General features: G+C 59.3%; 1 protein-coding gene across 2 annotated transcripts in view; it reads left to right on the forward strand.

The window, feature by feature from the left end:
- The window catches only part of TMEM104 (transmembrane protein 104), a 57158-nt gene extending 34049 nt beyond the window's left edge, over nt 1-23109 (forward strand). For both annotated transcript variants that reach the window (XM_081218025.1, XM_081218026.1), the window contains exons 9-10: nt 5589-5682; nt 20320-23109. In XM_081218025.1, coding sequence (XP_081074151.1) covers nt 5589-5682; nt 20320-21080 — 855 coding nt within the window. In that variant the 3' untranslated portion in view covers nt 21081-23109. The remainder of the gene's footprint in view (nt 1-5588; nt 5683-20319) is intronic.
- Nucleotides 23110-24143: the final 1034 nt, after the last annotated feature.

Below are 24143 nucleotides of genomic sequence, written 5' to 3' on the forward strand. Positions count from 1 at the left end.
GGGATCGAACCCGTGTCCCCCGCACCAGCAGGCAGATTCCCAACCACTGCGCCACCAGGGAAGTCCTAGCCCTCCTCCACTTTCATCTTCAGGCATCACCTGAATCTTACAGTCTTTCAACCCATTCAGCAAGCATCTCCAAAGTACCTTCTAGGTGAGGTTTGGGGAAGCTGGGGAGGGACCCAGGGACACTAAGACAGGGTGACTCGCCCTAAGCAGCGCATCCGGGGAGGGTGCCGCTCAGACGGGCCACAGCCGCAAGGCTGGAGAGGCGTCCAGCCTCCATCCGTCTCCATCACTCCTTCTCCACCAGGTAAGCGTATTGGAGGGTTCGGTGAGTAAGAGGTTGGCAGCGCCCCCATCGTGGCTGGCTTGGTCGTCTGAAGCCCAGCAGTCTGTCCTGGCAGGAGCCCCCTCCCACAGCAGGGCTCTTCACGCTCTCGGGGTCAGCCCCTCCCTGCCCTGTCAGGGAAAGCTGTCATTTCTGAAACCTCATTCTCAGAGCTTCCTATGAGTGTGCCGGTCCTCCTGCAGGATTCAGGTGACCTCCTCTAGGTGGCACGATGCCTCTTGTCTCAGGGTTTTGGCAGAGAGGCTGTGCTGATGGATGGTTCACTGGGTCCAGTGCACAAGCTGCTGATGCCGCTTCAGGCCTACCCCCTGTTCTCGTTCCCTCATGTCATGCATTGCATCTGCATGACGACTGATCCTTCATGCTTGGTGGGGAGAACTTGAACTCCCCCTGAAGAGAGCTTGGGGTGGAGGTGCTGTAAGTCCAATAGGAATAGTACTGACCTAACATTCTGTGGCCGGAGGTCGTCACTTGGCTTCAGTTGTTCCGAATTCCCCCTCCCGGGATGTTGGGAGGACAGGTGGGCTGTGATAACGCGAGGGCGTGCTGATCCTTGTTGGGGGTCACACGACCAGGGCTGATGTTTATTGAGTACCTTCTCTGCACACGTAACGTGCTCTGGGAAGTTCACAAGTGCTCCAGGGTCTCGCTGTTAGCTGGGACAGCATTAGGATTCAGAGCCCCGCCCTGAGCGTGTGACCCCGAAGCCTCTGGTCCCTCTGCTGTCCCTCACTGCCTCAGGACGCACCTCCTTCTCATGGCTGGATCACCAGACATTGTCATTCAAGTTGGGAAAATACAAACTCCCAAACCAAAACGTTCACAGCCACTTGAGAAATAAAAATAGAATCCTTGAACATTTCTTCACTGCACTTCAAGGACGCGTTGAAAGTTGAGCTCCCATTTCCGGACGGGTTCGTGCTGTTTCCTTTAACCCCAATTAACTCTTAACCCTTAGCGCCCAACAAGGACAGCCCTGTCAGCAGGGCGTCCGTTTCCTTTGTCGTTTGAAGTAACCTCCAGGACCAGTCCACAGAGCTCAGCCATGCCCTCGGTGTGTGGCCACCTCTGAGTGAACTGGCTCCCTGGGGCCCTGTGTACTGGGTCGTCAGCCCCACAGGTCCCTGTGTGTTTAGGTAGATCAGGCAGCATAGCGCCATTCACCCTTGCAAGACTTTTTGCTTCGTCACCCCTGCTAGATTAACAGGAGAAGTCGGAGTCCTCCCAGAGCCCTAGTACAAGAAGGCTCTGCTGCTCTTTTATGTTGAAAGTCAGGAACTGACTTTCAGCTGAAGTGAGAGAAAGCTGATGATGCCTGAATTCTTGTCTCTGGGAAGCCCCATGTCACTACACCATGGGAGCCACAGACAAACCAAAAAGATGCTTATTTTTAGAGGGAAATAAGTAGGTAAGCAGGCACTCCAAGGACTGGCTGTCCAGCCAGTTACCCAGCCAGGCAGGGTGTTACCTCCTTCAGTTCCAAGCCCTCTCTCGGCCCGGGAACGATGGGACACCACAGAAGCGTTGCCTTGGTGCTTTGAGGGCCACTGCTGGCTTCCCTGACCATCTGGCCTTTGTTCCCCCCGCCCCCGGATCCTATCCCTTTGCTCACGCCAACGTCGGGGGCAGGGCTGGGAGGGACCCTGCCCTGTTGGGTCAGCAGTCGGCTGCCTGTTCCGCTGCTCTTCTAGGATGTTTTCTCACTGTCACTTGTTAGGGGAGGTGATTGGTGTATCGCCCTTTGTCCCCTGGAGTTGCCCAGAGGCTCTTAGGACGCTTGTCCTGTACGGTGGCCATCACTTGAGCACATCGTTCTCTCCTGCTTCCCTTTCCTCGAAGAAGAGCGTGCCCTCTATCTCCTCTCCCCACCCCTTTTTCGAGGGGAGTGAGATGGACTTATGGGTGTTGTTGAATTTCATCCAAGTTTAAGTTCTAATGGTCCTGGGCTTCCCTGGTGACACAGTGGTTAAGAATCCGCCTGCCAGTGCAAGGGACACGGGTTCGAGCCCTGGTCCGGGAAGATCCCACATGCCGCGGAGCAACTAAGCCTATGCACCATGACTACTGATCCTGAGCTCTAGAGCCGGTGAACCACAACTACTGAAGCCTGCATGCCACAACCACTGAAGCCCGCACGTCTAGAGCCCGTGCTCCGCAACAAGAGAAGTCACTGCAATGAGAAGCCCACGCACCGCAACAAAGAGTAGCCCCCACTCACCGCAACTAGAGAAAGCCCGCATGCAGCAACGAAGACCCAATGCAGCCAAAAATAAATAAATAAAATAAAATAAATAAATTTATAGAAAAAAAGAAGCACACTCGGCTACAGCAGTTGGTGTCCCTACCTCCTGTCATGTGTCGGGCTCGCAGAGTACTTGAACAGAGACCGAGCTTGAACTGATCAATGGCATTTGGTTGTTGGGAAATTGTTCAGGAGCCAGGTGATTTATAGTGTCATACAGGCTGGACGAGAAGACCCAGGAGGACAGGCTGTCTCTCGGCTTTTAATTTCTTCTTTTTGTAAAAGAAAAGGGAAAACAGAAGGTGCCCAGCTTGGCTGGTCAGCATTCAGAGATGAGCACTGGTCCCGCTGAACCATCGGGCCACCGGGGCCGTTTCGTCCCCCAGACCCCGCATCCACACCGCGGTGGGGCCAGACGTGCCGCCGCGCCGAATCCTCTGTCCTCCGCCACCCTGGATGCTGAGACTGGCAGGAACTAACTTGCAGAGGACGCCTGTTCCTTAACTGGCCCAGCTTGTGCCGTGTCTCGGGCTGGGTTCCCTGCGCTGCGTGAGCTCTGCCCCGCGCGAGGGCTGCTGTTTGGCTGTCAGCCCTGCGCCTTCCCGGGCCCTGTGTTCAGTCTGGGCTCCTGAGTGGAAAAAAAGAAAGCACGTCCCAGCTGCCGTCCAGCCACAGATGTCACAGCCTGTTGTCCAAATCTTCCAAAAGAGTCCTTCGCTGGCGGTCCCCACCCTGAGGACAGACCTGCTGTCCCGGAGCTGGACCTGAAAGAGGGCAGCGGACCCTCGTTCTCAGCTCGACTCACGCTCCCCGGCACTCAGTGGGCACCTCGCATACGCTTCCGACTCTACCCTGGGCAGTGTGTCTGTGTGCTCAGTCCCTTTAAACGAGGGGTGCTCTCAGTGGGGTCCCATCCTACAGGGTCATATAAAATGGGGCCCCATGCATAATAGGACGTTGATAAACGTCTGCCGAGGAGGAGGATGAAGATGGATTCCCTCGTGGCGAGGAGGCCCCATGCAACCAGCAGCAGCAGAATTCCCTGCCTGCCTCTGAGGCTGGTTCTGTGATCTCCCTGGGTTTAAGCAATGGAACCTTCTAAAACCCAGTCTTGAGGGTTCCAAGGTCAGATCTGACCTCCTGCATAAGCCACCCACCAAGAAAATGTCCAGCACCCACAGCTGGAGCACCGTGTTTTCAGCAGGGGGCATCGCAGGTCAGAGGTGAAACACCCCAACCTCTGGCCCGGGTGCCCCAGGGTCCAGTTTCTAGCAGGCCAGGGCCGTTTGGGAATGTTTGTGACAAGCGGCTTTGTACGTGTTCTTCCACATGACGTGTCCCTCTCCCATCCTTCAAAAGAGAAATTCATCCGTGGAAAGTTTCCCTTAAGTGGTAATTTTCCTAAATGACTTGCTGATGGTGCTGCATACAGACTTGCTCAGCCAAGGGCTTCTGATCCCGTACCTCACTGTGTCCTCGGGCCAGAGGGGCACTGGCGAGGGCTGCCAGAGAGCCCCTTGCCTCTGCCTCCCCCGTCACCCCCGCCTGATGGAGATGCTGCTCCTTCCAGAGCAGAAGCAGGGCTGGTTGTCAGCCCCCAGGAGAAAGCTTTTTCCCGAAGTCGCCTGCCAGGAGGCCTTGCCCACCCCAGCTAATTAGAACCTCTCCTTAAGCAGCACTTTAGTCTCTCCTGTCATTCATTCTCACGGTGATAATGGACTTGGATGAGAGGTCACAGCCTCTCCCACATCCTGCTTTCCTTGCAGGCAGGGAAGGGAGGGACGGGCTCAGCCCCCCTCGGGGGAGCCAGGGACTGCCACCAGGCCGAGCAGCCAGGAGGTGTTCACCCGCATCACAGGGCCAGACCCAACTCCCCGAAGTGGGCCCCACTCCCCACTTTCGCGCAGTCAGCCGCATCTCTGGCGAGTGTCATTAGCAGTAACGTGATAAAATGGCACAGTGTAAATGTTAATAAGGTCTGACGCCTCCGCTGCTTCCGAGTGGCAGATCGGAAATGGTACCATCGTCGTAACTCCAACCAGCAGCTTCTAATTCCTCTGCTCTCTAAGCAGCTGATTTGGCATGGAGGTCCTCACCTTCCCTTGGTTCCCAACCCCAGTTTCTACAGTGCCACATTTACCCCCGTTTTCCTTTGCAAAGCGGGTTCAGATTTCCCACAGACCAATTCTCTAAGGCAGGGTTTGGATTCTCTTTTTTCCTCCTAAGTAAACACTCGCTTTCCCCCGTTCTCCAGAGAGGAAGAGTAGGGAGGGGCCCGGTGCCAGCAGCTCCCACTCCTCTGGCCAGGCTCCCACCCCTACCCCTGCCCACTCCCAGCTCCCTGGGGTAGCCCCTGCTTTTCCCAGTCTGGGATGTTTCTCTGATGGGTTTGCCCTGGGAGCCACTGGCTGTGGTTCTCCAGGCTCTCCCTTCTCTCGAAGTCCAGGACGTTGCTGATGAACGACATCCTGATTCATCCTTTCCTCTGAACCCCTCAGGACAGTGTCCTTCCCACTGTGCCATGTCATCAGGGCCCTGCGTCCCCCACCCCACCCCTGGTCCTTTCTTTCCAGTAAACCGAGAGGGTCCAGGGTGTGCCTGGTGTTTGTTTTGGAGCCTCATCTTCCTAACTCATGCTTGCACCAGCTCAGTGCCGGGCCCTCGACCCTTCAGTCAGTGCTTGCTGAAGAGAAGCAAGCGGGGCCATGTCCCTAGGATGTCACCTCGGATTTGCCTAGAAAGTAGCCTCAGGGCAGTAAGTGTGAGGAACAGCAGAGAAGCACAGCTCTGAGTTTCTATTGCACCCCTGGCCCTGGGAGCTCGCCAGGTGATGCTGTCTGACCCCAGGGAGCCTCTGCCGTTCCAGGTGCACACCCGGGTTAGGACCGGCCCTGGGGTGGCCAGGGGCTGCGTGAACGGTGTGCCCTCCCCACACGCACGATGTGCCGTGTGCGCCCAGCCTCTGTGCCCTCTCACTCTTGTTTTCATCACCAGGCTGTCTTCACTCTCCTCCTCGGACCCTTCACCTTCTTTGACGTCCAGAAGACCAAGTACCTGCAGATCCTGACGTCGCTGATGAGATGGATCGGTGAGTCTGAGAAACACCTCGGGTCTGACGCCCTTTCTCCCCTCCTCCTGTCCTCAACCACGTGGGCCACGGCCACACGAGCTCACAGCCAGGGCTGCAACGTGGCAAGGGCTTCCGTGCACTCCCGCGGGCCAGGAGGCGGCAGGTGCTCTGTGCCTCTTTACTGGTGGGGAAATCTAGTACCAAAAAAGAGAAGTCACTTCAAGGTCCCGTGATGCGGGCAGAGGCGGGGCTCAGCCCTGGACTGCTGATTCCAACTGTGCTGGGTCCCCCTGCAACCCACAGGTGGGCTCCGGGGCTCCTGGGGCCCTGGGTCGGGCTCAGCCCCCTTCAGGGCGGGGGAGAAGCCTGCTCTTTGCTCTCATGGGTGCACCGTGTGGCACAGCCAAAGAGCCCCATGGGCCATGGCGGCCACCTCTGTGTCCCCGACCACCAGGGCGGGAAGAGACACCCCATCTGCAGTACCTTACAACTGTCTGACGCCCTGCTGAGCGAGAGCGCCACCATCCTCAGGGGAGCTTGGGGGTTTCTCCCCCATACCAGGTCTGCGGCCGGGAGCTTGGTCACCTCCAACACTGTCCTACCAGCCACCCGGAAGGGCCAGGCTGCTGACCCACCTGGACCCATGACCGGAGGGTGTGCAGTCACTGCTGCCACCACCCCCTCCACTGGCAGGCGCTCTGGGATCAGTTGCACGCCTGTTTTGGTCTAAAAACAAAGATGCTGTTGCTGTTCTGTCTGACGGGCCTGGCAGAGGGGGTCTGCCCAGCCTCCAGGACCCCCGCGGGGTGCTCCCCAGGATCCCCACTGCCCATCAGCACAGAGGTTCCCAAGGAACCCGAGGTTGGGTGGCCTTCCTCCTGACCCTCTGGCCCAGCTCTCGTCACTGCCACGCCCGCCCTGATCAGGACTCGGGGTGCACATCGCTCCTTATTCCATGCTGGCACTCGGCACTAGATCGTGACGAGCTCAGGACAGTTTCTGATCCAGATGGTCTCCAGCAAGTCTGGCACCTTCAGGCCCCTGGCTCCCCTCACTCCAGGATTCCAAGATCCCAGTGTAAGGAGCCACTGCGTCCCAGGAGTCCTGGTGCATCTCCATTTGGAAGGTGCCAGGTCATCCAGCCCAGCCCCTCCCCTGCAGAGGCAGGCGCTGCAGCTCGAGGACGGGGTGGGCAGCCTCCAACCCAGGAGCTCAGGAAGGGGGAAGGGCCCTGCTCCACCCTGAGGGGACGTCTGCCAGTGCCTTGTCTTGAGCCAGACTCGCCAGCCTGTAGCTTCTTCCCACTCTTGGTCCTTCCTGCAAGGAGATGAGGGCAGGACTGAGCCGTCCGGTGTGTGAGCTCTGGGGCCTCTGTAGCTCGATGAGCTGCCCTTCACCGTCCAGCTGAGACGAGGGAACACCTGGATGGGGCAGGAGTCCTTGTCGACCCCACCCAGTTGCTCTGACCCTATAGGCTGCTCTTCCCAGATTTCATTCACAAGCTCCAAAGCCCTGGGTTAAACTAACATGACCACCTGGGGAAAAAACGCAAGCTCCTTCCTTAGAACATAAGGATCACGCTAGCTCCGGGGTAAGAAGCTGGAAGGGAGCCTCCGTGGGTACCAGGAGGGGTTGTGCCCCAAAACTGGGATCACAATGACTGGCCGTCCAATCTTCTCCTTGTAAGTCCGCTTAGAGGAAGTATTTGAAAGCCCCGGTGACCTCCAGAAGGAAAAGTTTTCTCTCGGTAAGCTGTATTTGGAGAAAAACGTTCTCCCTCCTCGCTCCCTGGCCCCTGCCCGGCTCAGGGTTGGCTGTCATTGACCTGCCGCATCAGCGGTGGAAGGGGCTCATTAAGCGCTGGTTCCGTCGTCGGGGGGACAGAGCGGGGTGCGGGGGGTGGAGGGGACGACGTGCTGTAGCTGACATGACGGCCACGCGGGGAGCCGCCTGGATAATGACAGTTAATGGCTTCCATAGCACCTGGGGCCTGTTTAGCATGACGAGGTCCTCTCACGTCTGGTGAGCGATGCATTTGTTAAAAGGGAGAAGGTTGTAAGAGGGAGAGGAGGAGGCTGACGGTAAATAGAGAGCGACTGTCTGGGCACAGGACGCCAGGTGCCCCCAGGCTCAGGTCAGACCCAGCTCCCACCCACAGAGGTGGCACCGAGCTCCCGTTGCTAGCTGGCCACAGCGTCCTCAGGCCCCTCGAGTGGCCCCTCCTGCTTCTGTGGTGGGAGTTCTCTTCCTTGTCCTCCAGAACCGGGCTCACGGAGTGTCACCTGCGGCTCAGTTGCTTTAGAAACTCAGCTGCTCTTTCCCATGGCACAGGCCACCCGGGCCCCCGGTGACCCCATCCTGCCTCTCCTCCCAGCCAGAGCCCCCCTCCCACAGGGCAGCAAGGGGACTGCAGGGCGACACCTCTGGTCTCCCACCTGCAACTTCCTGGGCCCTCGGTGGCAGCCCTTGCAGTGCGACAGAGTCAGGCGGCCGTGGCCTTGAGAGAGGGCGCCAGGTGGAGACCAGCCCGTGAAGGTCGTCCGCGCTCGTGTTTTGGTGGTGACATGGCTGTCTCTGCAAGCCACTCGCCTCTTTTCTCCCTCTGATCCTTGAGATAATCAAGCGGCAGCAGCCTCTCCGCGGACCTTCTCCCCGAGGCGCTGCTGTGGGTGACGACGGCACAGACCAGTCGTTTGTCTCCGTGAGGGACTCAGGCCTCTGGGCTTGAGAAGTAGACCCGTCTCTGACACAAAGCCCTCTCAGGTGGAGGACAAATCGGCCAGTGAAGTCAACTCTCTAACATGTAGTTGAACCCGGGGTTCAGTTCCCAGCCTGGACGTTTTCCTTTGTAGACGTGGTAGAAGGAGTTTCCCTGGTCCTGACCCCAGGCAGCGGGCAGAAGTGGGGGGGGGGCAGGGAGCAGAGATTGTGGAATCCGGGGAGCCCCCAGGCAGCCCCGCTGTGGGAGGGAGCGCGCCCTGCCCACGGGATGTCCCAGGGGGTTGTGTCCTCTGGCCCCAGCTGACCTCAGGTGATTTTTCTAGAACTCCTCCAAAGGCAGTGAGCACCAAGGCCCCATTAGTCCTCTCAAGTTTGCGCCAAATTGTCAGTTTGCAGTGAGCTCCCTCTTCATTTTGCTTCTGAACGGCAGCTGTGCGGCCGTGCACCCCCGACCTCCCTCCTTCCCACGCACCCTGCCTCTTCCAGCCGCCCAGATTAGGGCCCAGACTGTCCAAGGGAGCCGAGCGGGGAGCTCAGGGTGGCAATAAGCTGGCTCAGGTTCTAGGAAGACAAAAGGGAAGAATGAGCACCAAAGGGACCGGAAAATCAAAAATAAACGTGCTGAGCCGGAAGCGTTCTTGTGCGTAATTAGGAATTTGTTCTGCCATCTGTTGAAATGAGGCTGGGGCAGACTTGCAGGGGCCCCCCACCCCGAGCAGGGGCCCCCGGAGCTCCAGACAAACGGGGAAGCCTTTCAGCTGGTTCCTCCAGGGTGTTCACCATGCCCTCCGCCAGAAGCCCCTGGTGCTGCCAGGACGGGATCTAAAGGTTGGATGGCCTTTGCAAATAGCCGCTTGTCGGGAAGATGTCAGAACATGTTGTGACACGCGCCAGCATCGATTCGTGTCTTTTCCTGCTCAAATAAGTTCTGGAGAGACCAGGCTGCTGAGTCTGGGAGACCCGGTTTGCAAATGCCCCTGAATTTGTGTGGACGAGAGCGATCGGTTGCCGTCCCGGCAGGTGAAACTTGTTCAGGCTTCAGCAGACTCCCTGACCTGCCCACTGTGCCGTCTACTGGCTCCTGAACACTCGGCTCTGGCCTGGGTGCGCAGGTCGGCCGGCGTCCGTCGCCGGTGTGCACTGACGGGCCAGGCTCCCTGTCGGGCGGTGGCGAAGGCTGGAAGATGAATTGGGACTGTGTGGAAAGCACTGTTGGCAGAGCGCTCAGCAGCGGGTCAGCATCCAGACGTCAGCCCCGTGTGTGTCCCTGCCATTGGCGTCTCCGGCCACCGCGTCCTGGGAGCAGCCTCAGAGTGAGCCTCCCTTGGGGCTGGCCCGGAGATCAGAGACGTGGCCCAAGCCACCCGCAGAAAGAGCTGTGTCGCTGGATGGTCCCCGGAGAGACCTCGGAGCATCGCTGGCTGCCTCCGTATGGCCTCCCCTCGGCCCCACCCCAGCGCTGGGTGTACCTGGGGAACACCGGGCGGGGAGCCTCCCTGCCCCCACCAGCCTCCACCCACATCGTCTTCAAGGAAGCCTGAGCCCAAGAGAAATGAGACACAGGCCCACCTCACAGAGAGGCTGGGCTTCCTCCTGACTTCCGGCTCTCACTGTCAGCCGTAGGTCGACCAGGGACACTTAGGAGATGCTGACGACAGTGCTGTCCTTCATGTCCACAGGCCCAGCAGCTGTGGCACCAGAGCCTGGAGCCCTAAACCACGAAATGGACCACTGTGAACTGTTCTACCTGGGCCGCCCAGCAGGCAGCTCTCAGACTGGAAGGGGCTGCAGCAGCACCATGACTTCACTCCCGTTACCAGCCCCTCACCCCCACCACCCACGCAGACACCTCCCACTCGGGGACACGAACAGCTGGCTCGGCTCGGGGCTCCCCATTTGGTGGTGTTAAAAAAACAATTCTTTCTAATAAAGGCAGCTCTGGCTCAGGGCAGCCCTCTTCGGTCTGGGTTGTCAGGGACCCACAGGGCTGCCTTCCCTCTGATTGTGTATTCAGAGCACCACGCGCGTTATTCCCGTCTCTGTGCTCCCTTCAAAGTGGGTCAGGCGCCGTCCTCCCCGACTGTTGGTGGATAAACTTGAGCCTGCCTCATGAATTTTCTTGGCCCTGCTCGCCCCACCTCCCCTGGCTGGTGCCCCAGATTTGTCTTCCAGAGCGAGCCAGCAGGGAGAGGTGGGACCCGGTGGTGGTAGCCCAAGTGGCAGAAGGTCCCCAGGAGGAGACCATCACCTGGGAACATAAGGGCTCTGGCTTTACCTGTCCCCAGAATTATCTGTGGCTGCATGGCCTCCTCCCCCGCAGATCTATGACTGATCTCAGCTGAGTGTCTCCTGGTGGGCCTCCTCTGGTCTGTCACCACCAGCAGCCTGGGGTCTTGTACGTCTGAGCCATCTGTTCCCCACATCCCGTTGGCTCAGCATGCCAGCTCAGCGTTTGAATTCCTTCGTGGTCACTCACTGCTGTCCCCTCACTCTCAACTGGTGCTTCTCGGGGGGCCAGAGAGGACCCCCGCTCCCTAATGAAGGTAGCACATGGGCCCCCTCTGACCTTCCAGCCAGCCTTTGTCCTGAGCCTTTGCTGCTGCCCTGCCTACCCTCTCTCTGGGCCACCGTCCAGGGCTCTCCTGGGCCATTAAGGGTCCGGCTTTCCCTTGTTACACAGCCAGTGGAGAGAACCAAGGAAAACCTTTTTATGTACATTTCATTTCAGTCTTAATTTTATTCTTGGTTTTCTAGAAGTTCTCTCTGCAGATGCAAAGGTCAGTTGAAAGAGGAACTGGAGGGTTCTGTCTTAAGGCTTTTAGGGTAGAGTGGACACTTAATCAAAGTTTGCTGAAGGGCCAGCCACGTGTCGCCAAATGACCCCTTTCATTAGCGGCAGGACTGACCTGAGAGCTCCGCTTGGCCCCAAGCAGAGGCCATGGCTCTCCCGGCCGCACCTCCCCTCTGAGCGGCCTCTGTTATCAGCAGCTGTACTCTGCGTGTGGCTGACATGTGTGCTGGCCCAGCCATCAGGCAGGGACTCCTATTCCACCAGGAGGTTAGCAGGCCAGCTGCCTGGACTCTGCCAAGGGAAGGGAGGGTGAGGCCCAGGCGGGGCGAGGTGTCTGACGGACACTGATGGTTACAGGCTCACCTCTGCTCAGAATCAGGCTGCACACAAGCCAGGGTAAACCCCAGGCAGGCAGCCAGGTCAGGCCGCCATATCCGTCTACAGAGCTAATGTGGCCCAGGGCAACCCTGGAGCTCCGGGGTTTACATTCAGACCAGGGCAACCCAATGCCCTTGTCACAGTACTGCCTCTCCTCTTCCTCGCCTTCCTGTTTTCTCTCTGCATCCAGCCACTGCTTAACAGCTGTCTTAGCTCAGGCTACTGTAACAATACCATGGGCTGGGCGGCTTAAACGGCAGAAATTTATTTTTTCAGTGCTGGGGGCTAGGAGCCCAAGATCAAGGTGCTGTCAGGGTTGGTTTCTGGTGAGGCCTCCCTCCCTGGCTTGTAGACGGCCACCTTCTCACCATGATCTCACGTGGCTTTTCCTCTGTGTGTGCAGAGAGAGAGCACGTACCCTGGTGTCTCTTTCTCTTCTTAAAAGCGCACGAATCCCATCAGATTAGGGTCCGCCCTTATGACTTCATCTAACCTGTAATACCTCTTTAGAGGCCCTGTCCCCAAATACAGTCACACTGAGGATTAGGGCTTCAACCTACAAATCAGAAGCGGGGGACAGTGGCAAGAAGAAAGGGTTAAGAAAGGACTGAGCGGCCTTCAGGAAAGGTGACGGTGTGGAGGTTTTATACGTCCAGTCTCTGGGAAGGAGATTAGTCCACCAGCAGCCAGAGGCCCCTCGGCTGCGCTTTCCCAGCGATTACAAATGGAGCTGGCCCTGACAGCTTAAGAATGAAGAATTGAGAGCCTGCCGTCCCAGGCGCCACCTGCCATGCCTTGAGAGTGTGGAAAGTTGAAGGATGAAAAGGCCAGAACTCTTGATTTCGGTCTTAAGACTTGATTGCTTCAGAGACTCACATAGCTGCCCTTTATCAACGACCTGCGCCTCCTGACACACTTGGAGGCGGGGAGGCTTTACCCTGAGTCCTTCTGGAGTAGGATCTCAGTCCCGTAAGTTGATTATGTAAACATCATTCTCTTCTGCCTCCGTGATGATGATGATGATGATGATGATGATGACGATGACGACGACAATGACAACTACAGAGCTAGAATCCTCCAGAAACCACGGGGGCTGATCCTGCATGGGAAGGTAGTCTGATTGGCTTTAAATCCCTCCCTTCAGTGGAAACCCAGGTGACTTTTTTTTGCAAGGGCAGCAATCACAGAATGTCTCATCCACCTGACATGAAATCCCACCCAGGGCCAAGATGTTTCTGGAGCCGAGTGCGTCTACACGGGGAGCTTCCCCTTCTCCCCAGAGGGAACCCCTCCCAGCCAGAGATGGAGTGTGTCCTGTCTTCTCGGAGCATGAAAGGAGGCCCCACCCCGACCACAGACTGTGCTCAGGTGGGAGGGTGATGACAGAGGAAGGATGGACGAACGCGAGCACCAAAGAACCCGAACAGAATTCCTTTCCAGTCTCGCCCAGCCCCCTGCAGAGAGCACGTGCTGACTCCCCCCAGATGACAGGTGGAGGGGACAGCTTAGCTTTGTGTGGCCTTCCGTGGAGGGAGAGGAGGTGTCTCTGATTCACAGAACAGATATGAGCAGCCTGCCCGGGGTCCTCCTGACCCCCAGAGCCCCAAAGATTAGCTGACCCCTGAGCTAGAGACGCTCAGCAGGGAAGGGTCATGACTGTGGCTCGACCAGGCTGGGGTCACAAGGATGACCCCAGTACCCTCCTTGGAGCAAAAGGAGAATTAGGAGAGAACTCGGTATTGACAAGTTTTCCTGCTTGCCTGGGCTTTCCGGGTGGGAAGTCAGGTTTCTGCGACAGTATAAGGGACTGACACTTTTTTGAGCAACTGCTGTGGGCCAGGCCCTGCCCCTGTTCTTTATTGCACCATCTTATTCCCTCCCCCCCGCACCCATGAGCATCCCCCTTTTTAAAGGTGACGGAACAGAGGTACTGAGAAGTTAAGTGACTGCCCCACGATCACACAGTTCGCGAGCAGAATCGGGAGTTGAACCCAGAGTAACTTGAGAACTTAAGCTTGTTTAGAAGAAGGGCAGTGGCCACCTCTCTCCCTCTCTCCTGCTCTTTCCAAGGGGTTAGAGCTTCGCACGGTGAGCTGCCACTCACACCCCTGGCCTGTGGGTCTTGTGAGCCTGCCCAATGGCTCTCCGTTCACAGTCGGTCCTATTCTTTAAGGAACGGTTACACAGCCGCCTGCGCCCACTTTTAGGGCCGAGCAACTGCTTGGTCTTCAGTGATTCTCAGCTCAGGCTGACGTTACCCTGTCAGTTCCTCCCAGCTCTCCTGAATCTCGGGAGGCCCTGGCCCAGCTCTGATGACCCAGCCTAAGGAGAGACACATGCATGCCCCAGCACCTCTGAGGGCAGTGCAGTGGTGAAGAAGGAAGCTGGTGCCGGATCCTCCCCCGGATCCAGCTCCCAGCCTGGAGCGCCAGTGCCCGAGCTGGGATGGGCATCCACGGCCATTCGTCAGCATCAGGCCTGGCATGTTGATCCCCCTCTTGGAGAAGAGAGCGCCGTCCTCCTGACAGCCGCCTTGACAGATGGCCTCCACCTTGCACGTGTCAGAGCAGAGCCGCTTACAGGGCTCAGAGAACAGCCCTGTCTGTCTGGGGGCAGCATCAGGGCTGGTCCAGAGCTCAGGGGGTTAGGCGGCTCCCCAGGAGGCAGGCCCACCCGGGCGAGGCACGCTGCAGGGCTGGCTTGTGGGGAGGGCCCGCAGCTGCTGACACGTGCCCCGGGACTCCACTGGGAGGAGTCCGTCAGCTTCGCCTTTGGCTCTTAATCACAGCTTCACATATATGTGTGCTCCAGGGCCCTCAGGGATTAAGGATGAGGGATCTGGCCTTAGTGGACATGTGTCCCCCTCCTCCGTGACAGCTGTGTTCCTTCCAGTGCCTGCAGAGGACCCAGCAGGGGTCAGGGCCGGGCACGGGCCACTGGGCAGAGCCCTCCTGCATTCCAGAGAAGCTCTGTTCCAGCTGGAACTTCCACGAGAATGTCCCTCTGACTCGATGACCCAGGACCACAGGCCACTTCCCCAGCGCCGCCCAGCAGTGCCTTCCCTCTGCAGGGCAGGTCGCCCTGGTGGGTACAGCCCGGGGAACTGATAACCTATTTTTCCTTTAGCTTTTTGAAGACTGGCCCAGTATCACGCCTCAGGCCTAGGTTTCAAGTGTCTCGTGCAGATCAGGGCAGGTGACCGAGGGTTACAGTGAGGAGGCCTGGGCTGAGGCTGGGGGCAGAGGGCAGAGATCTTTCTGATTCCCAACAGGTCAGGTGCTTCACTCACGCACCGCCACGGAGCACACGGTCACAGTAAACCCACGTTGCCCCATCAAAATATAATGCGAGCCAACTGGGGAATTTTCAATTTTGCGGTAGTCACATCTGAACATTTAATTAATTTTAATAATATGCTTATCCAACCTAAGATATCAAAAATACCTTTTCAACATGGAACCAATATGAGAAAATGATGAATGAGCTAGTTTACATTCCTTTTTCACACTGAGTCTTTGAAATCCAATGTGTGTTTCAGACTTCAGCATGGCTCCTTTTGGGCCGGCCACATTCAAGCACTCTGGAGCCTCATGTGGCTCATGGCTGCCATGGTGGACAGCACAGCTGCACGTGCTTCTCTTTCAGAGCTCGAGGGTTTGACTGCCACCTGCTAGGAGGGCCCTCAGAAGCATTCAGCATGCCCAGAGGTAGCCCATGCATAATTCCAAAGCCAGTCTTGGAGAAGGAGCAGAACGGTAAAACCATCGTGAGGGGTCCCATGTCCCATCATCACACTTTCAGAGTGACAGCCTAATGGGGGGGGGCCGCAGGGGACTCCTGGGAGAGCTCTGCTCTGCCCTCCTCCAGGCAGGGAGAGTCTTGGCCTGAGCTCCCCAACTCCCGTGATGCTCAGGCAGGTGGCCCGGCTCATGCCAGCCCCACACAGACCCCAGAATTCTGTAAGGAAGGCGGAGCTCTGCACAGCCTCACCGCCACCCCAAGTGCCTGGGAGAGCCCCACCACGGCCCAGAGGCCAAGGCAGAGGCCCGGAAGGAACTCACCCCTCTCCAGCGCCAGCTCAACCCACCCAAGGGTGGGTTCCAGTGCACGAAGGCTGGAACTGGCTTCTGACCACTCTGATCTCTGCCTTAACCCACAGCCCCCAGACAGGCATACTGGGGCCACTGGTTGGACTCCCAGAGCCCCGGACCCAGACCTCAGACCCCTGCTTATCTCCATTTGGCCCCAAGAACGAGTCAACTCCGACTCCTGTGAGGTCTGGGCCAGTTCACCTCTTTATGCAGCCGAGGCCCCAGGGTGGAGGGGGGTCCGGGAGAGCAAAGGGAGGAACCAGGAGAGGCTGAGCAGTCCAGATTCGGGGTCGTCTGTTTTTTCACTCTCATCCCCTTATAAGTCTGGACCACCTTTACCCTTTGGCAGGAGTTCAGAGGGGGTCGGCTCACCGGCCCAACTCTCTGCAGAGGAGAGAGGCTCTGAGGTCAGATAGACAGACAGCCGTGAGGCAAGACAGCTCCCAGCTGGGGCTCCTCGTCTGACTCTTGCTCACAAAGAAGGGAGGAGGAACAGGGGGCCTCCGTGGACAGCGGTGCTTCTCCTCTGACCACTCAAGGGAACTCATGCGTGACTTGTTAAATGTCGTGAGAATGCATCTTGACATGAAATATTACCTTGACCTCCATACTTGAGGCTGCTGACGCCCCCAGAACAGAAAGCTAGTACTGACGTGACCCCACTGACCTGCCACCATCCTGATACTGTCACCCCGGACGTGCCTGCGCTGGAGGGCCATTCCTGGTGTCAATTTTACTTCTAACCTGACCTCCTCAGAAAAGGAGGCGGAAAGATGTCTCCTCTAAGCTGTGCTCTCAGGGCTCAGGATTTGTACCGAGATTAGGACTTGCTTCCCGCTCCTGTCTCTCTCCCTCCCTCCCAAGGCAGCGCATGTGGGGAGAGCGGAGAGCAGCTCCAGGTGGGTCAATATGCTGAGGGCGGGACACTGCGGCAGAAGCGGTGAAGTCCCGGGGCCCCGACCCCCCGTCACCGCCCTCATCGGGCTGCTCCTTCCCTCCTGCACCGCGAGGGGGACAGCCGACAGGTTCTTCCAGATCGGCTCTGGCGCCCGGTTCCCCTGTGGCCCCCAGATGGTCTTCTTCCCTGGGCTTGGACATCCCGAGACAGGGATCTCCCCATCTACGCCCCTGCCCCTCCGCAGCTCACGTGGCTGTTAGCCAGTTCTTTCTTTTGTAGTAATTTGTGTCCTGTAAGTTCCACCCGGTGGGCCCCCTGGACTGTAGGCTCCAGAGGACCAGGACCATAACTGCTGGCTCAGAGCACCATCCCCAGATGGCCAGAATAGTATCAGCACAGTGGGCTCTCAGTAGTACATCTTTGCTGAATGAACGAACGAATGAATGAATGAATGAATGAATGGTCCTGGTGAGCCCCTTGAGCCACAGAAAACAAGCACAGTTGTTCTTACATGGGCTCTTACCGCCGGTATTAAAAAAGAAGTCTCCTGATCCCCCACGTCACCTGGTAGCTGCATCTTCCGAGGCCGTCAGCCACTCCTCGTGTGACATGTGTCAGGCCCTCAACTCCTCCCCCGACAGCATCCTTCCCGGCAACTGGCTGCACCTCCTCACCCCTTGGAGAATGACTCCTGTGCGGGATGCGGGTGGATGCAGGTGAATGCGGACTGCTACCCTGTCCATCACGTGGGCTCCCTGAGCACGGCCTGTGAGGCTCGGAGAGAAGACCAGCCCGCCCTGCCCTCGGGGAACTGTGAGGCCTGCTCACCCACACGTCAGGACCGCTCGCGCCCTGTCCCCCTCTCCCAAGCAGCCACCCCTGCCTCCCACGCAGCCGCGACCAGGTGGCGCGAGCTGCCAGTGGCTGCGCCCGAGCCCTGGGCATCCTGTGTGCACAGAGAGCCCTGCTCTCCGCTGAACTTCCTGGCCGCGTTTGTCGCTCACAACCTGTCATCCTCATTTCATCTTGCTTTATTATCAGACCTAATGAGTTTTTGGAGCAGCTATCTCCCAGGGACGGGACGATCAATCTAGGAGATGGCTGTTGAACTCTGCTTCCCCGGCAATGAGGGGAGGGAAGGGCCGGGAGCAGGGGAGTGTGGTCCAGAGGGCAGAGCCGGGCGGCCCTGGTGCCAGGACCCCTCAAGGTCAGAGCCGCCAGTCAGGGCTGTCCAGACAGCTCACCTTGAAGTCAGCGAGCCAGTTTCTGCCAGTTTCTTACAGCCTCTTGGAGATGTAGGGCTGAAGAGGAAGATGAGCAGAGAAGCACCAGCCAGCATTCCAGCTGCAGGGAGCAGCGATGAGCTCACATCCCAACAGCCAACTTCTCCCTGCCTCCTCCATGCCCACCAGACCCAGGGCCCCGTGGCTGAGCAACAGACAGAGGATTTCCCCACTTGCCTCTTTGCCAGTCCGTGCTGGCCTCGGCCTGGGCCAGGAGTAGCACCGGGTCACCAGGGGACACTCCGCTAGTGGGACGACAGGATTGAGCTCTTGTCTTACAGCAGCTGCCCCCTTTGCCCCGACCCTGGTGGCCCACCTCTGCTGGCAGAAGTATCAGCTGCAGCCTCGTGAACAGCTTAATCAGCAGGCGGCCCACCCGCTCAGCTCTGCTTCGTAACCCTTTCCGGCCCAGGACAGACTCCCTGGCACACGGGAGACTCCGCCTCCACCCGTCCACCCTCTCCCCTGGGTGCTCCCCTCACATCCTGCCCCAGTGCACTTCCTGGGTGCGGTTCTGCCACACAGATCTCTGGCCCGCACACCCCTCCTGCACCCACCCTGAGAAATGTGACGAGCCAGACTGCCAGGGTCCTGGGTGTCCCCAAGGAAACAGGGAGGCCCTCACAGGGTGTCCTGTCCCAGCCCCGAGAGGGTTCAGCCAGAGGCAGCTCCTGGACTGAGACCTCAAGGGAGGGACTGGGTCACCGCTTGCCCCTTGACTGACCAGAGCTGTTGGGATTTGTGATGCCCCCTCAGTCGTGGGGCCCTCGGAATCAGGAGCGGCAGGGCCAGAGTCGGATGAGAGCATCAGAAACAAATCATCGTGTTTATTGGCAATTTTCACAGGCCTGTTCCCTGGCTCCCCTCCCCCGATCCTGTCCCCAGCAGTGTCCGCAGCTCTGATGAAAAGTAACAGACGACATTTCCGTTGAGCCCACTTCCAAGTGTCATTGTGGGAAAACATTGGTCTGGCTTCCTGTGAATCCTGGAAGAAAGGCCTCTTCCTTCCAGGGAGCGGGGAGGGTATGACGTGGCCCGAGGGGACAGTGGGGAGATCCCCAGCCTCTCGGGAGGAGCCCTGAGCTTCCCATGGGCTGGCAGGCAGGAGCTGCGCAGCTGGCAGGCAGTCTCTTCAGCCACTGTTCCTTCACGCTCGCCTGCGTCACTCCCCGAGAAATGTCAGGTGTCATCGTGGGCTTTACCTGAGCGATGGGGGCCCAGGCGGGAGGGGCTGTCAGGTCTGGTCTGAACAGAGACAGCAGCGGTTTATGGACTCCAACACTGGAGACAGGGACACTAGTGGTCCCTGGGTGTGCCGAGTGGCTAAGGGTGGCAGTTCTGGGAGATCTGGATAACAGATGCAAGAAGCCAGAGACTCAGAGAGAGACTGCTGGATCTGGAAGTATGTCTGTCTGCTGGGAGCACCAGCTGGGAAGCCCGGCTCTGGGTCTGAGACCCACAGGAGGGCCGCTGTAAGAGGTGCAGCCAGCCTCGAGCTCTGCTCTGAACAGATAGATCGTGGGTCCCCTACCGCTCCTGCAGCAAACCCAGGTCAGAGTTACACCCTGTACTTCTGTGCCTCCTACCCGTGCCACCAGGCCCAGGAGAACAGAGCCACATGCCCTTGGCCTCCAGCCGTGGGCTCAGCTCCCACCAGCCTTGAGCTTTGGTGCCATTTCTTCCCTCGAGTGACCCCAGGTACCTTCCTTCCCGGTGTCGGCCCCTGAGTGCCTGCCTCCGCTCAGGGCTGCCCGCACTCATCACTGTCGCCCCTTAGCTGTCCCTAGCAGATGCCCTGGCCCAGGAGGACACCTCCTCCCAAGTGCTCTGTGCCCCTTACCCCTCCACCCCTGCTCCTCAGACACACATTCTTTAAACCAAAGGAGAGTCAGGAAGCTGGCAGGAAGCCCCCCAACCCCCAGACCCCTGGGGCCGGTAAGGGAGCCGGGAAGCGCCTGGCCAGGGGCCTGCACTCCTCTGAGAAGACAGCGCGGGGCTCCACTGCCGATGCCCCCGTGCAGCCCCCGTCATGCCCAGCCCTCAGCCCCAGACACCTTCCCTCACCTGGCGTGGGGCGTGCACGGCATGTCCCCGGCAGCAGCGGCCACTGCTGACCTGCCCCAGAGTGTGACCCTCACGGCCACAGGAATTTTTTTTTTTTTTTTTTTTTGCGGTACGCGGGCCTCTCACTGCTGTGGCCTCTCCCGTTGTGGAGCACAGGCTCCAGACGTGCAGGCTCAGCGGCCATGGCTGACGGGCCAAGCTGCTCTGCGGCATGTGGGATCTTCCCAGACTGGGGCACGAACCCGTGTCCCCTGCATCGGCAGGCGGACTCTCAACCACTGCGTCACCAGGGAAGCCCACGGCCACAGGAATTTAATGGTTCTTTCTCATGGGGCTCGGGTCCCTGGGCAGGCGCCCCCAGACCAGAGACTGTCCCAGGTAGGGCTGCCCCTCCTTCCCTGGCTGACTCCCTCCCCTCCTGTTTTCCAGCTTTCGCCATCATGATCGTGCTGGCCCTGGTGCGCATCGGGCATGGGCGTGGGGAGGGCCGTCCGCCGCTGGCCGACTTCTCCGGGGTCCGGAACCTGCTCGGCGTGTGCGTCTACTCATTCATGTGCCAGCACTCCCTGCCGTCCCTCGTCACCCCCGTCTCCTCCAAGCGCCACCTCACGCGCCTGGTCTTCCTGGACTACGTGCTGATCCTGGCCTTCTACGGCCTCCTCTCCTTCACCGCCATCTTCTGCTTCCGCGGTGACAGCCTCCTGGACATGTACACCCTCAACTTTGCGCGCTGCGATGTCGTGGGCCTGGCCGCCGTGCGCTTCTTCCTGGGCCTCTTCCCCGTCTTCACCATCAGCACCAACTTCCCCATCATCGCCGTGACCCTGCGCAACAACTGGAAGACGCTTTTCCACCGAGAGGGGGGCACGTACCCCTGGGTGGTGGACCGCGTGGTGTTCCCCACCATCACCCTGTTGCCCCCTGTGGTGGTGGCCTTCTGCACTCATGACCTGGAGTCCCTGGTGGGCATCACGGGGGCCTACGCAGGCACGGGTATCCAGTACGTCATCCCCGCCTTCCTGGTGTACCTCTGCCGCAAGGACACCCAGCTGGCCTTCGGCTACGGGACCGTCAACAAGCACGGGTCCCCTTTCCGCCACACCTTCTGGGTGGGCTTTGTGCTGCTCTGGGCTTTCTCCTGCTTCTTCTTTGTCACCGCCAACATCGTCCTCAGCGAGACTAAGCTCTGATGGCAGGACAAGTCTGGTGACGAGAGGGGTGGGGGTGGGGCCCACCCGCCCTCCCCGCTGGCAGAGCCAAGAGCTAGTCGCCTCCCAGGTCTCCATGGGGCAGGCAAGGCCCGGGCTCTTGGAGGGTACCCTCCACGCCTCCAGCTGGGGGGACCCCCACACCCAGGATTCCGCACAGTCTGCACCTCGCCTCACTCGCCGGAGTCACCCTCCCCCAGGTCCTCCTGCTGGGGCTGCCCCCAGCCAGCCGAGTCCCACAACCGGGCACACGGCTGCTCCTAGATTCTAGGACTGGTTACTGGGATGGAGCCCTCTGCTTTCACACGCCCCACCACCAGGGCGCGCTCTTCCCCCGGAAGGGTGGAGACGCAGTGCTGGCACTGCCACTCTTTATGCCAGGCACGTGTCCCCCCACCCCTTACCCCGCTCTCCCAGTCCCTCCCGCATCCTTGTCTGGGAAATCTCCATTAGGGCAACCCCAGGCCCTACCCCTCCTCTCCACTGGGCCTGGCAGGGCTCACCTTCCCACCCGGCCTGGAGGTGCCGAGTGCCTCTCCTAGGGGAGTGCCTGGCCAGCTGACGACAAGGGCTGTAAGTGCTAATTGGCACCAGGGTCCCCAGACCAGAGCTGGAAGGGCCCTGCTGTGGGCGCCAGCTCCTGTCCTGGGCTCCGGAGCCCATGATGACTCCGGAGCAGTGGGTGGGAGCAGCCTTTCCGCACGGGCACAGCAGCCCACACACGGGGTTTAAAGCCCAGAGCTCTCAACCCCTGAAAGGGAGCCTCAGGCTTCCTGCCGGGGGGAGGTGGGGGAGCAGCGTACAAGGGCCACCAGAGGGGAGCTACCCCCAGCTGTCACCACAGTGGCCTGGGAGCGCCCCGGGCATGGAGCCCGTGGTTCCCACCCTGTGAGAGAGGTCGGGCCTGCCCACCGCCCCCCCCCAGCACATGGAGCAGAAGCTCTTACCTTACAGAAAAAACCCTTAGAAACGCACACACAGACTCTAGCAAAACCCTAACCATTTACATTTCAGTCTGAATAAAGCGCAGCTGTGGGAGTGCCCCGGCCCTGCCCCCGCTCCAACACTAACGGTGGCTCCCTTTGGAGCCGAGCTGTGGGTGCTCAGCGTTCACACTCTCCATGTCCCGTGGGCGCTGTGGGGTGAGACGGGGCCCCGGCCACCATTCCCATGGAAGGAGGGCCAGGTTCCCGGGCACCTCACCAGCTCCACGTACTCCCCTCCCCCCCCCCAAAAAAAAACATGCATGCACCTGCTGGGCCAGCCTTCCTCGGAGACACAGGGGACCCTAAAGAACTCTGCATTTTCAATGTGCCTTCTGCTTCAGGGCCTGGGGGCTCCTCCTGACCCTCCCTCGTGTGGCCCCCGCCCTGGGCCTAATCCCACTTGTCCTGGAGCCCAGAGCAGCTGGACCAGGAGCAGCCTCTGGGGTGGGGTCTCGGCCCTTCCCCCTCCCTCCGTTGATTTCAGTGCCTTGCTCAGCTCTCCAGGGAACCCCTTGCAGCCTCCCCCCTGCATCTCACCGTCATCGAACTTTGGACAGAGCGAGGACGCCAGGTCTCCTGGGGCCCACGGTGGCCTCAAGGCAGGGGGACATGGGATTTGCAAGAACATGGGGAGTCTGCAGGCGGCCCCAGCCCTCCCCTATGGCCCCCTGGCAGCCCCGGCCTGTGAGAGTCCCGTGTCATAATCGGCCGTGATCTTCTGTCTCTTTTGCTGCACATCTTCAGTTCTCACAGCTCATCCGGCGTATTGTTATTTTCCATCCTCGTGAAAGAAGGACGCCCCTTCCCCATTTGCCATCGTGGCTGATTCCCAGGAGGCCTTGCGGGATGGGCGGGGCCGGGGCCCTCCACGAGGCCCCGCCCCCCGTGGCACCGGCCCCGCCGGAAGTTACCGGGCTGTTTGCTGAAAATTAAAACATCTGTACTTACCCTTCTCCAATTACATTCCCTCTTGCTTAAGGACAAAGCAAGTTAAATCATCCCGCCGCCTCAGGCTCCAATCCAAATTTTGGACACAAATTTACTAGCATGGTAAAGCCAGTTTGATTTATGTGGCAGTCTGGAGCCACACAGCAGTGGAGCCGGATGGCTGCATTCCCCTCCACCTCCGAGCCGGGCAACCACAGTCCTGGAAGGAATTGGCCGGAGGTGACCACGTCTCTGGGTTCCTTTGCTCCTTGGTGTTTGCCTGCTGTCTGTCGTGCTAGAGGTCAGATGGGGTCAGCTTCCTCTCTACTGCTGATGGCCTGGGGGAGGGGGCGCGGGGACCCTGACAGCTAGACGTTCCCAGGTGATGCTTGTTCACCTTGCCCACGCAGCACATTCGCCTGTGAGTTTTTACATCAGCTTGCAGAGGTGGGCCAGTTGGGTCATGGTTTCCGTTCTACCGATGGGCCCCGTGGTCTGTGGTGGGGAAGCCAGAAGAGGATGCCAGCCCAACCTGGCCCAGGTACAAGTGTCGCTGTGGAGGAGAACATAAACTCAGCAGGCTCTACCCGACGCCATTCACCCGCACTGCCCCAGACTGGCCCCGAGGGCAGGCCAGGTCAAGGTGGGAGGCAGCCTTCTCTGTCTCGTTCCCTGCCGAGGCACTGGAGCCTTGTGCCATCGCGCCAGCGGCTCCTGGCTGTTCCCTCACCTGAGGCCAGAGAGATGACTGCGGGCTTATGGATGGGACAGATGGCGGGTGACAGGCCGGGAGGCACTGCCGAGTGGTGGGAGGTGGGCAGCGGGCACCTCGCCAGGCCCTCAGACACACACCTGTTCCCGCCAGATGGGGGCCAGGAGCGGCCTCAGCAATGGGCAGAGGCTAAAGTCAGAGTCGGGGGAGGGCAGGGGCTGCCCCTACCTCATGGGGAACCAGCCCAGGGGAAGAGCCTGGTGTGTGTGTGACACTGAGCCAACGAAGGCTGAGGCCATGCCTGTCTAGGGACCGGATCCCTGATCAGGGCTGACACCTGGCTCTTGTGCAACCAGGATGCAGAGCTGCAGGAGGGAGCTTCACGATCCCTTCTCCCCGGGGCCTGGGGCTCATGGTGTC

Source organism: Mesoplodon bidens (assembly GCF_964165515.1).
Source record: "Mesoplodon bidens genome assembly, chromosome: 19".
Classification (NCBI taxonomy): domain Eukaryota; kingdom Metazoa; phylum Chordata; class Mammalia; order Artiodactyla; family Ziphiidae; genus Mesoplodon; species Mesoplodon bidens.